The sequence below is a fragment of the Diuraphis noxia genome, unplaced genomic scaffold (genome assembly GCF_037042655.1).
Source record: "Diuraphis noxia isolate RWA-SAM2 unplaced genomic scaffold, SU_Dnox_SAM2 contig0002, whole genome shotgun sequence".
Taxonomy (NCBI): Eukaryota; Metazoa; Arthropoda; class Insecta; order Hemiptera; family Aphididae; genus Diuraphis; species Diuraphis noxia.
Window position 1 is genome coordinate 31,948,095 of NW_028301712.1, and position 13,247 is coordinate 31,961,341.

Genomic DNA, 13,247 nt, shown 5'->3' on the forward strand with positions numbered 1-13,247 from the left:
TAATGGACATTTTATTACTATAATTTATTATATAACTATGTGTATTGTATTGTGACTGAAACACAAATATTTTCAATGGTTTTTACTAAGTAAACTTTCTTTATTCCAAAAATGTTTTAATAAATATGTCAATTTAATTGACATGGCTTATCCATGCAAATATTTCTTTTAAATTGCTGTTTGAGAATTTGACACAACAGTTTTCATTCCTTCTTCAATAACACTTAGACAAGATCTCCAACTGAAGAACGAATTCCTCAACATTTGCCAACGCTGTTTGCTGAATGTTCTGTACATAGTACTTGAAATATTCACTTTTTTCGCTGCTTGATCCATACGGCCACGCACAAATTTTGTACCAAAAACTACAAAAATTAAATTAACAACATGAACAATATAGTTAGAAATAAAAATAAATTCAGGTAATCTTACGTTCGAGTAAAAATGGTTCTACTTGATCAGCGGTTATTTGAACTTGTTGTTGTATTGTTTCAAATGTTAAGATGCTAGAGTCCTCAGCCAAACTCATAACCGTCAGTAGTTTCATCTTGTGTATATTTGCTTGATGATCTAATGCTAAAAATGTAATAATATAAGTTTGATGCTGCCAGTTAATTTTTTAAATTTGAAAACCTAGATCAGCATTTCCCAACCTTTTTTATCACGGCTTACTAATCGTAACCCATATTTAGCTCTAGCATACTTAATATGTACTTATATTTATATTTAATAAATATAATTTTGTTAATATTAGGGCATTAGGATTTCATCATATTAACACAAAAAGTTGTATATCAGCAAATTACTAGCAAATAATTTAAAATGTTGTGTTTATTTAGGTGAGGAAAACTTATGTAACATCCAAGATATGTGTCGATATGGAAAAAAAGATATTACTACAATACAATTATATTATGTTTATGTTAGATATAAAAATCTAGTACTAGTGATTAATTTTGAACTGGTTACCCCTCATAAGTTTCCACCTTAGTCTAATGGTTGACAAACGCCTCATATCCAGAGTGAGAGAATCATTAAAAATATTTTCACTTATAATCAAAATTATAAGTGTATTAATACTTATGAATTATTATATTTTTCGACACAAGAGTTGGGAAATGCTGATTTAGATGTATAATATGTTAGGGATACAAAACTATTTTTAACATTAAATACATTAATTTACAAAATAGTATAAATATACATATTAAATTTGCATAGTATTACATAAGTAATAAGTATATTTATTTGGTTTTGGTATGAAGTTAATATAATCTATGAAGAAATTGGATTATGTAGTATACTATAACTGCCAGCATTCTTAACTAGGTAAAGAAACAATTATTGGTTCCCACAAAAAAGAGAAATTAACTATTTTGCGCATACAAACAACTATTCTAAACTACTACTTTTCCCTACTTTGTACACTCAGTTGAGCATTGCAAAGTGGGATTCGTCAACTTGGACACATAATGACTGCTACTTTATTTTGAGCTACTTGATTATGTTATATGTTTATTATTGTATGAGACTAATAAAACAATTGTCTGTACAAAATTATCATATGTACCAATTATTTAAATACAGGGTTTTCTCGCAGTATACAAAAAATTGTTATAAACTTTTGTACTCCCTATTTAACAAGAAGTAACATAGATTGTGACCAGCTTTTATCAGGCAACATCCATTTGTGCCCACACAAGCCTGTTGTAATGTAAATCAATGCCCATTAGCACAATCTAGTTTTTGAGATTACTTTTAATGTTAGTTAAGTATACACTCAAATGTGTTTAAATTTTAATCAATTTTTTTTAATCGCAATCAAAAATATAAAATAAAATAAAGCATAAGATTGCCCATTTCTAGTGTAAGATAATAATATATATAATAATGTAATACCTAAAGATTTTATTAAATCTTTGTGGCCTTTGTAGAAATCTAAATAGTTGGTAAGATTTCCAGAGACAAATATAACCAAGAGCTCGTGCAAAGGTGAGTTTTGGAGAGATATAACAGGAGTCAAACTCAACAATGGTTCAAATAAGAAAGTCTTAGGATCAGCAATAGCTGAAACAATACACCTCTTTGCATCATCTTTAGCCTGTTTGCCATCATCAGCTGTGTAATTGCGAAGAAGTTCAATCATAACTTCTGCAGCCAATTCACTAAAAAAGTTAGGTATACCATATATATTAATTTAGTTTTAAAATAAATAAAAAACACGTATGCAAATAGCCAGTAGTAGGGAAGTCTGACCTGTGTCCATTTTCAATCAGTGCACTGTGCAACTGTCTTAGAAGAGACTGCTTTTGTTTTTTGGAATGACTAATGGAAAGAAGTGATTTGTTTAAGCTATCTATTCCTCCATACACCAATAAGAGCTGTTTGTTTCGTTTTGCCACATCTATTATGTCTGAATATAATTGAAAACGAGCAGGTAGTTTTGGGTCAACTGTTCCATGCAATAGCCATAAACTGAATAATAAAATAAAAAGTATGATAATGAAAAAAATCCGTTTAATCACATAACATTATTATGTAATATTTAACTTACGTTTTAAGTATGGTATTACTAAAACGTTCTTCTTCAAACTTAGAAAGTTTCTGACTGAATGCAGTAACAAGGTTACTTTCCACATCCATGGAACCAATTCCAATAATTACTGATACAATAGAACATAAAAAGCTTTCAATATCAGCATCTGATAAGTCTGTTTTTAGACAAGCATCACATTTAGATATGATTTCTTTCATATCTTCTTCAATGTTATCTGTTGCCTTCTCTTGTAAAGTGGCACCAATGCTGCGCAAATATGACCTTAATTCTAAAGCCTGTTAACAAAATATCATATTATATTATGACTTATAAGTATAAATATTTTGATTTTAATTGATTTAAATATAATATGAAGATTCAATAGCAATCAATATTCACCAGAAAAATCATATCTAATAATTTTATATTCTTAATCAAAAAAAATTTAAGGTATAAAATCTCACATTGGTCCCTACCATGGTATTTGCCTATACATTTTGTTTTATATACATAATTTATACTTGCAGACATATTAAAAGTAAGAGCTGAGAAAAGTTCATGGACAGCTTGGTGGCATAAGAAACAATATACAAGTTAAGAAAGTCTCTACATGATGTTAAATTTATGGATCATGGGATGATTACCAAAAGTTTTATTAGTTTGATAAGAAATTGTTCTGCTTCTTCAAGTATAAAACAAACAGTTGTTATTGTATAGTAAACATGTTACTGTATTTTTTTAACAGCTCAGTTAGTTTTAAATATAAATTAATTATAATATTGTAATTGATGATATATATATTTCTATTTTATAGGTAGGTAAGTTTTACATCAATGTCAAAAACTATTAGTTTCTTTAATCTATACAAAAATAAAAATTCTTAAATCTGGCTTAAAAATAAGAGGACCAAGATAATGTATACAAATATATTATAAATTGATTGTTGCTATTCATTGATGTAATATATTATAGCAATAAAGTTTAAATTTTCCAAAATTTTTTTAATAAAACATACTTGAGAATGTGAGGCAGCTAATGAAGAACTGGCACACCACAAGAATTATGATAAAAATCATGATAAAATTTTTTTTTATTTTTTTTATTGATCAAAAGACATCGGTGACAACGGCCATTAGTGGTAAACGTTACATTGATTACATTTTTTTTTTTTAAGTATCTTAAATTAAATTGTATAATTTTCATATTTGCTTAAAAAAGTCAAGATTTGGAGAAAATAATTATTGACGAAGAAACCAAGTATATAATAATGATATGTATATAATACATCATACAATATTATGACATAATGACCATGGTGTCTTGTTGGTGTATCAAAATATAGATTACACTCATCTATAAACTTCTTACATTTGTTGGCAGCATTTTTCTGGTTCATCATGTTAATTTTTATTTTTATTGAGAATAAAGGGTTCAACAGCTAAGTCATTAGCCTGCAATTGTTTAACATTATTATTCATGGATAGTTTAGTTGTGATTGATGATTATAAAATGGTTATGGGGTTAGTAGTTGTAACAAAATTGTATACTTTTTTACATTTTGTTAGTTGTACAGTTATATCTTAATATTCAATTCTTGAGTCTATGTCGGGTCCATCATATTATTCTATTCTTTTTAAACCAAATCTAACGTAATCTAAACGAAAATCGACACGAATGTGGTACGTAGGCCATAAATGATAAAATAATTCGTAAATTGTCTATAGGGTAGGCAACATTTGAATATGAACAACCCAAATCCAATTGCAGAAAGTCTGGACCGACGTAAGTGTGTGGAGGGCAGCCTATTCATTTTAGCTACCCATAAAATATTCTCTTTGACACCACTTCGGTGGGTTACAGAATATCGAGTACCTACACGGAATGTCGATTTCCCTATTTAGTAACTATTTATTTATTATCGTTTCGCTTACCTGTTCTTCGCGGGAGAGTTCGATAAACGTCGGAGGACCTGCCATCGTGTTTAGGACAGTAAGGACTAATTGGGTACACAAAACGTCGGACTACGTCGGCGATGGTGCGATGCGTTGAAGTTGAACTGTTGTGTTTTGATCGCGAAACGAAATCCGTTTCCTAACCTCAATGCTACGGCGCGGCGGTGGTCGAGAGGAGATGTTCTGTAGATGGACACTAATTGACAACTTTAAATAATCTGATAATTATAGATTATTTTTATCAAAATGGACTGTGCGTCCCCTCCCCATTCCCATAATCATAAAATTAATATAATATTATTAAAATATTATAATTAATATAAATTAATGTTATTCCTCGTTTTACGTCGTGATATAAATATTTAAATATTGATCTATTGCGTTCGATTCTGAATCAAAATTCGATACGAACTTCGGCACCAATCGACAGGGGAACTAGTGAACTTGCGAAGTTGCATTTTGTTTCAGTCATTCAGCCTTTTCTTGTACAAGTCTGCTCTATTCGCGGCATTACCGCATACCACGTAACCGCGTTCCCAACTTCATCCGTACATTTTCTTGCGTTGTAAAGACCAAAGTTGAATACTTGAAAATTATATTATTATCTGAATGACTGAATGGGTAAATAAAATAAAATAAAAATAAAAAAGCAAAAAACTACATTGTAATTTCGATGGAACAATATCCGATGACCGATATCGCCGCTGATCACCGTTGGTAGTGCAGCACTAAAATATCGTCTTCACGTCTTTCCATCAATCGTCATCATCATATACATCGTCATCATAGTATCTGTGCGCGGTCGAGCACAGTTTTTCTGAGTCTGCTTGGAAACGAAATCGAACGACAATCATAAAACATAATATATCCGATTCCGATGATATGCGCCATGAGATGGAAGAATAGATGCACAATTAGTCGTTTTTGTTGAACCGTAAATTAAAGAAATGTAAGTAGGTCATTTTTAGACTGGTTCTCGAACAGATTTTATCCCACTGCTAATCCCTTTGGTGAAGTAGTGGGAAAGTCGAAAATAAATTAATCCCAAAGCGTTGTTCAACTACTCGATGGCACGTCTAATTCAGCGACTGTCATCAGGTATCACCACCATATACACATTATGTAGTATGAGTGACATTGTTGGTTGTCTTCTACCTGATTCTGATGTGATGCAACTACATAGCCTTAAACATATTTTAATTGTTTTACAGTTGATCAGAAATTAACTATGGGTCAGACATTATCAGAACCGGTGACTACAAAGCACACAGAAAGCTGTCAGAACCAGTATCTAAAAGTTGGCTCCAGCTCTATGCAAGGATGGAGAATCAACATGGAAGACTCCCACACTCATATACTAGCACTTCCTGATGATCCTAGTGCGGCATTTTTTGGAGTATATGATGGTCATGGCGGTAATAATTATTTTAAGATAATAGCAACTACAAAATTCTCAGTCATATTATGTCAAAAAAACAACTTTTGCACCAGTTTTTGATTCAAATTACACCGATGCACATTTTAACAAATCTAGAAAAAGGTCAATAATTAATATATTTAGTGGGTTACATATATTATCATAGTTAATAATAATAACTTATAAAATTAGAAAAACAATCGTATTTTAAATGTATATTGTAAAAATAAATACCCAATTTACTTATGGAATATGGTATATTAATATATATATATATATATATATTATAATATATAATATATATTATAATATATAATATATCAATGACTTATAAATTTATAACAAATCTCATAATATACACTAGTTTGTCTGCTTGTAGTTTTATATTTATATTTTGTGAATATCTTCCACAATACTTGTTTGTCATAGTTTTTTTTACGCTACTTTAATATCTTATGTCAATTTTGTTTCATCCACAGATATTTCTATTTTAATTTTCTTGATTACTTTTCAATAATTGGATGCTTATGTCCACCTGGCTTTATAAAAAAATTATCCTACTCTCCAGTCATTATTTACTTTGTAGCTCCCCACTAATTCTTTAAATTGGTTGTATAAAATTCCATAAGGAATGTGATAATATAGGTTTTCCTCCTATGCCAGTGTCTTTTTAACAAAGTATTGTTTTTAAGTTTCTTATTAAGTGTACATGTTTTTTTGTTGGATCTCTACTACCTAATATTTATTTTATTTTTTATTAGTTTTACAGATGGCTAATTAAGTTAAATTTGTATAAATTAAATAATACGAAAGGTATCATAGTTTTGTTTAATCGTTGTTTTGATTATTATTTATTTCATTATGAGTTATGTTGTTGAAATTTTGAAATTAAGTTTTATTGCATAAAATAAGTAATGTTTTACAATTTAAAATACTTCTACCTTAATAGTTTTTTTTTATGCAGTTTTACTTTTATTAAAATTATCTATACTCTAACAGCTTAAGACTATATTTATTTTCCTTCTAAAATAAGTTTCTCCTAAAGTCAATTTTTTTATGAGGACATAATTTTATTTTATATAACTGTTAATTTATGTTATGATCAATAAATGAGTACTTTAAAGTTAACTATTTAATTAATTATTAATATATTATTATTATTATTAATTGTTTAATTAACTATTCTGTTCTTATTGCTATATTTAATATTTTAATTTAGGTGCAAGAATAGCACAATATGCTGGGAAGCATTTACATAAATTTATTACCAAGAGGCCAGAGTATGAAGAAAATAAAATTATTGATGCCTTACAACTGGTAATACTATGCTTTAAATTTTCTAAAATGTGTTTATAGTATCATTTATTTTATTTTTAGGGTTTCATGGACATGGACACTGCTATGGCTGAAGATGAAGTTTTAAAAGATGAGCTGGCTGGATCAACTGCTGTAGTTGTTTTATTAAAAGACAAAAAAATGTATTGTGTAAGGAAAAATATACATATATTTATTTTATCTGATTTCTATTTTTCTCATTTATTTATCTTTTTAAATCTAGGCAAATGTTGGAGATTCGAGAGCTATTGCATCTGTAAGTGGTGTAGTTGAACCACTTTCATATGACCACAAGCCAAACAATGAGTTAGAAACTAAAAGAATTGAAGCAGCTGGTGGTTGGGTCATGTTTAACAGGGTGAATGGCAACTTAGCTCTATCTAGAGCTTTAGGAGATTATATTTTCAAAAAAAATGACCAAAAAAAATTAGATGAACAAATTGTTATTGGTAAGTCTGATTCAAATGATCTAACAGAAGATAATGTAATACATGCATAATCCCTATAGTGCCTCTAACCTTTTTAAAAACTCAAGACAATGCCTACTATGCTAAAGCTAGCAAAAAGGAATAATATGTAACTAAAACAAGTTATTTTATCATGAAAAAGAGTGAATTATCAGGCCCCTCCCTAAAGTCTTCTTTTAGTAAATAACCTTTATACAAATACATTCATGTGAAATAAATCTACTAATTTTGGGTTCAGTCTTCAAAAATACCATAGCGACAATTGATGCTCACTGTGCTTTCATCCAATGTAGTACCCAGCAGTATGAATTGATTATTTTTATCCATTGTTTTATGTTGAATAGTTAATCAAAATAAAATTAATATGTTCAAAAATTCGAAATGCAATTAAATATAACTATTGAATTTCATGTTATAACATGTCAGTTTGTCTACATTTTATTTTATAAACTAATTTACTTGGGTTTAAATACAAATTGTTTCTAATCTATTTTTATCATTTTTTTTATATCTAGAATTTATTCTTAAATTGTATACCTATGTACAAACAATAATTACCGAACTATTTAGAGCTGTAAACTTAAGTACACATGAAAATTTTTTTCATTGATATTTTCAATACTGACATTTTTCAATTTTTTTTTTTTTTGTCACGAGTTCGCTACATGAATACAAGTAGGTCAAAGTCACGTTTTGAAATTCAGAATATTTGTAAAAATAAAAATATGCATTTATAACATAACGTATTTAGTAATTATAACAAGAATTGGGATAATTATCGTTATAACAAAAGTGATAATATGCTTACTAAATGTTGTAACCAAACAGTTGCCGAGTTTATAAGATCAATAAAAAAAATATATACTTACTAAGTACATTATTGTGATACTATATTGTTGGTAAGTATTTTTGTATAGATTTTTTTTTACAGATGTCTTTCAACTTTAAAAAATAAATATATAAAAATGTTCAAGTACAGAATCATATAATTAAAAAGATAAGATGGGGGTCCCCACTTAAAAGAGAACAGAAAATCAGAGAACTATAGTCTTCATCTCTTCCAACCCCTCATCAACTACACAATACCACCACAAAACAAACTTATTATATATAAGTCAATCATACGACCAGTCAGGTCTTATGCAATAGCAATCTGGGGAAGCAATCCGGCAAAGCCCTAGAACACTGGCTAATCTAGACTTTTCAATCAATTTCTCTATGGTTACTAACCAATGCCCCCTGGTATGTTTCTAATTTTTCATTACACAATGCCTTAAAAATTACAACTACCTCTAAACTAACCAAAACAATGTACTAATGTTTCCACCAGAATTTAAGCACGCATAACAATACTCTAATATCACATATGTCCACAATCACGTTTCCAAAAAACCCACCGCGCAGACTAATGCGTAAATAGTGCAGAGATCTATTAAATTAGTAAAGGAGGTGTTACCAATGGGTTTCTTTCTCAAAATATTATTATTGTTATTCATGTTATTTTATTTAAATACCAAATTTGCTTATTATAAAAATTATATACAGATTTTAAATTGTTTTTCCTAATAAAAATAAAACCATAAAAAACATTTCATACATTTTTAATAATTTCTAATTTCATTTAAATAAAAAAAATAAAAAATGTTAAGTACTAAAAGTTACTTCCTTATCAATGATGAAGATATTAAATGTAAATATTTTGTAAGCGCAACTAACATCAGGTTAATAATTTATTTGAGTTGATAGATGGAAAAAATAACCATTACACAATAACGAAATATAAAAATTTGGTTTTGAATTTTATAACATATGTTACTTTACAGAGTAACCTAGGATACTTGCTATAGGTTACTTTACAAATATAATTTAAAAGCCTTAAAATTTACCATTATAATAATTAAATTTATTAAAAAAATATTGAATAATAAATACTTTAATTTAATTAAAGTCAATAATATTTATTAATAAGAGTAGTGTGGAAATGTAAATGAATTATTTTGTACTTTAAATAATAATTAGAAGAAGATTCATTAGTAATTTGTATAACGTAAACATTTTTTTTTGAAATGAATTCATGATACATTTAATGTAATGCAATTTCTAGCCTGGCCCGACATTGAAGTAAAACCAGTTACAAAGGACTTAGAATTCATTGTCTTAGCATGTGATGGCATTTGGGACGTAATGACTAATGAAGTAAGACATATTTTAATGAAATTAAAATAATAAATAATAATATACATATAATGATCATTAAATAACATATAATATTTTTATGTTATTTTGATTTGAATCTAATTCAAATATTTCTTCATCTACTTATGACAAATTTAAATAAAAATGAGCTATTATACTATACAATAATATGAAATATACTATGTTCATATGTTATTGGTTTTTTTTTTTCTAGGAAGTTGTTGAGTTTGTGCGTTTCCGTGTCAGCAATGGCATGGAGCCTGAAGATATATGTGAAGATTTAATGACAAGGTGTCTAGCACCTAATGGTCAAATGGGAGGTCTTGGATGTGACAATATGACAGTTGTGATAGTTTGTTTCTTAGGAGAAGGGCGTACTTGGAAAGAATTACAAGTTCAATGTTCTAAACCTTCAGCTGCAGAATCAAACAACCCAAATAGCTCCCCATCATCAAGTCCCCAATCCAAGCACTAGTATTTTCTTGAGCATTGTTTTATTTATATTTTATTTTACTTTGGTTCTCACACATCATTTGTTTTCTGGCAATAAATTAATATTAATAATAATAATAATAATAATAATAATAATAATTGTGTACATAATAGCACTGGGATAATATTTTAAATTTTTTTGTGTCATAATATTATATTTTACTTAAAATTATTTTCCTTTTTATAATTGTCTCTTGTAGATAAAAAATAATATAATTGCCCTTTATAAATCCCAAGTCATTTTTGTATTTATATAAGTTTTTTTTATATATATATAATATGCTATGATATACTAATGTCTAATACATAATTGAAACACTAATGATGTAAATAACATTTTCATGTAACACACTAGTCCATCCAGTACTTTAGAGGATGATGTTAATATTTAGAGGATGAGTAAAAAATGAAACAAAATTATACATAAATATTTTAATACGAAACATAGTGCGTAAAATGTTATGTAATTTTAAACAAAATATTTGTACAATCAGACGTTTAGTTTTTAGCACCCAAAGGACTGGCCGTATTATAATTTTTGTGAATGAATATTAATAAAAATAATAGTACAACTTGTATTTGTTAAAATGATTGAGTAATATCAATTAATATTATATTTTTTAATAGTTTTAAGAGTTATATAACTTAAAAAAAAAAAATGTCATTATAGTTAACTACTAGTATTTGAAATAAAAATATGGTTTCCTAAATTGATAGCATTAACAATGTTTCATATCCATATTTCACGTACACATCAACAAATTTAAAATATGAATAATTAAAATAAATAATAAAAAGCGGGAAAGTGGATATCGCTGTGCTATACAGTAGGTTACAAGTGGGTTACTGTAATGGATGGAATTAAATTTGAATCCAATGATATTCTATCATTGTACACGAAAAACATTTCTGAGCAGAGACGGTTTATCTGTCTGGCCTGTCTGGGATATTATTATAGATATAAATACTTATTAAAATATTTGACTTTCCGGTGGACATTTTTTTTTGATAAAAGTAAACAAACTTATAAGGAATCTTGAATTAAATGTTCAAATCTTAGATTTAATAATAAAAAAATTTAAGCATTTCTATCTAAGATAAGTTGAACATTGCTATAATTCTTACGAATTTAGAAAAAATTTAACTTTAAATGCTTGTAAAAAAAAATTGTGCTAATGTATTTTTAATATTTTTCAACTGCTATTGAAGTAATATGTTGGAAGCCTTATGTTAAATTTTGAAGCTTTTTGACCCAACCAATACAATTTTATTGACATTAATAGAAAAATAACTAAACAAGTTGAAAAATTAAAATGTCAGTATAGAGCTCATAACAATTTGAAAAACTTATCAAATATAGAAAATGTGAAAATTTCAAGTATCTGCGGTCATTTGTTTTAGAGTTACACCAAAATAAGAAAATCACTAAATGAGAAATTAGTGAAAATCCAATGTTGTAAAAATTTGAATTTTTGGTGGATTATTTTTATGATAAAGATTAAAACACTTGTAAGGAATCTTGTATTAAATTTTCAAATCTTAGATTTAAAAGAAAATTTTTTATGAATTTCTAGCTTAAAATAATTTGCGAATTTTCGTAATTTTTACATATTTTGTCAAAGTTCAAAATTTGAATGCTTATAAAAAAAAATTGTGACTGTATTTATTTCATTTTTCAACTGTTATTGTAACAATATATATTAGGAGTCTTGTATTAAATTTTCAAGCTTTTCTACCGAACAAATAAATTTTTATCGATATTAATTTAAAAAAAAAAACTAATAATGATCGAAAATTGCATGGTGGATAGAATATATTTGTATAAACATTCGGTGAGAATTTCATTTATCTATGGTCATTATTTTAAAATTACATCAAAAACCAAAATTGATTTTGTCGAAAACTGATTGTGCGTAAAATTTCCCGTTTCTCCTTAATTTTGAGTTTATTTATCCCGATTATTCAGGAAAAAATTGAGAATTTTTTACTTTTGACCCCCCTCCACCAAAGTACCAAATAGATTCACTTTCTGATCGAACGAGGTACTGAAGTCAAAAATCAAAGCACTTTTATTGCCCCAAAAAAATACACATCATGGTAAAATCAATACATTCCTCGCTCCGCTCAGAATCTAAAACATTAAGCCAACACTATCACATTAAACTATTAAAATGTGAAGTAAAAGTTTTCAAGATACAATTTGAATGGTCTATATCAGTCGTCAGCAACCTGCAGCTTACATAACATTTTTTACTATGACTCATTAAATATTTCTCATTTCTCGAGGTACTTAAAATCATGATTTTGAATTCCAGAGTGATAAAAATACAATTTTATTTTATTACCAATTTACTCTTGAGAATCTGGTGGTTATGAAGTTCGACGAATTTCTTGTTTCTAACCAATGCAACCTAACCTAACCTCAGAGTTGGGCATTATCATTGATACAACTTATATCTTGTATCCGATACAGTTCCAAGAAACACAGTGTTTTGTATTGTGATATATTTTCATAAATTTAATGACTTAACATTCAGTATTTCATTACAAAATGCCATTATAAAGATACTTGAAAGTATAAGATAGACATTTAGATAGAAAATATGTTGAAGTAAAAAATTGATTCATTTTTACTAACCCAAAAGAGAAAAAAATAAGGTTGTTTCAAAACTCTTTTTCTATTGACGTTGACTATAACGATGTCAAATCTAATTTAAAGATGGAATAGTCATAGATTTACAAAACAACTATATTTTTAAAAATTTTTAAAGAAATTAATGATCTATAAATATTTTATACAAGTCTTTCTGAAATAGATTTAAAGTACTCATTAATTAAGTTTTGTTAAAGAA

At 27.5% G+C, this 13,247-nt stretch overlaps 2 protein-coding genes across 4 annotated transcripts; one reads left to right on the forward strand and one right to left on the reverse strand.

Moving 5' to 3' along the window:
* Positions 1-69: 69 nt before the first annotated feature.
* Positions 70-4,698, reverse strand: eIF3m (eukaryotic translation initiation factor 3 subunit m). Its single transcript, XM_015512798.2, has 6 exons — positions 4,468-4,698; positions 2,555-2,832; positions 2,257-2,475; positions 1,900-2,165; positions 433-576; positions 70-365 (listed from the first exon to the last, which is right to left on the reverse strand). The coding sequence occupies exons 1-6, from the start codon at positions 4,510-4,512 to the stop codon at positions 169-171; spliced, it is 1,149 nt and encodes a 382-aa protein (XP_015368284.1). The 5' UTR covers positions 4,513-4,698; the 3' UTR covers positions 70-168.
* Positions 4,699-4,839: 141 nt separating this feature from the next.
* On the forward strand, positions 4,840-10,973 carry LOC107164834 (putative protein phosphatase 2C T23F11.1). Of its 3 annotated transcripts, none has more exons than XM_089219185.1 (7): positions 4,840-5,437; positions 5,700-5,903; positions 7,125-7,222; positions 7,283-7,390; positions 7,464-7,689; positions 9,812-9,903; positions 10,118-10,973. In XM_089219185.1, the coding sequence occupies exons 2-7, from the start codon at positions 5,717-5,719 to the stop codon at positions 10,376-10,378; spliced, it is 972 nt and encodes a 323-aa protein (XP_089075311.1). In that variant the 5' UTR covers positions 4,840-5,437; positions 5,700-5,716; the 3' UTR covers positions 10,379-10,973. The 3 variants fall into 3 exon arrangements, with proteins under 3 accessions (XP_089075311.1, XP_015368285.1, XP_089075312.1); XM_015512799.2 differs by lacking the exon at positions 4,840-5,437 and adding an exon at positions 5,445-5,586; XM_089219186.1 differs by lacking the exons at positions 4,840-5,437; positions 5,700-5,903 and adding an exon at positions 5,938-6,028.
* The last annotated feature ends 2,274 nt before the right edge of the window (positions 10,974-13,247 follow it).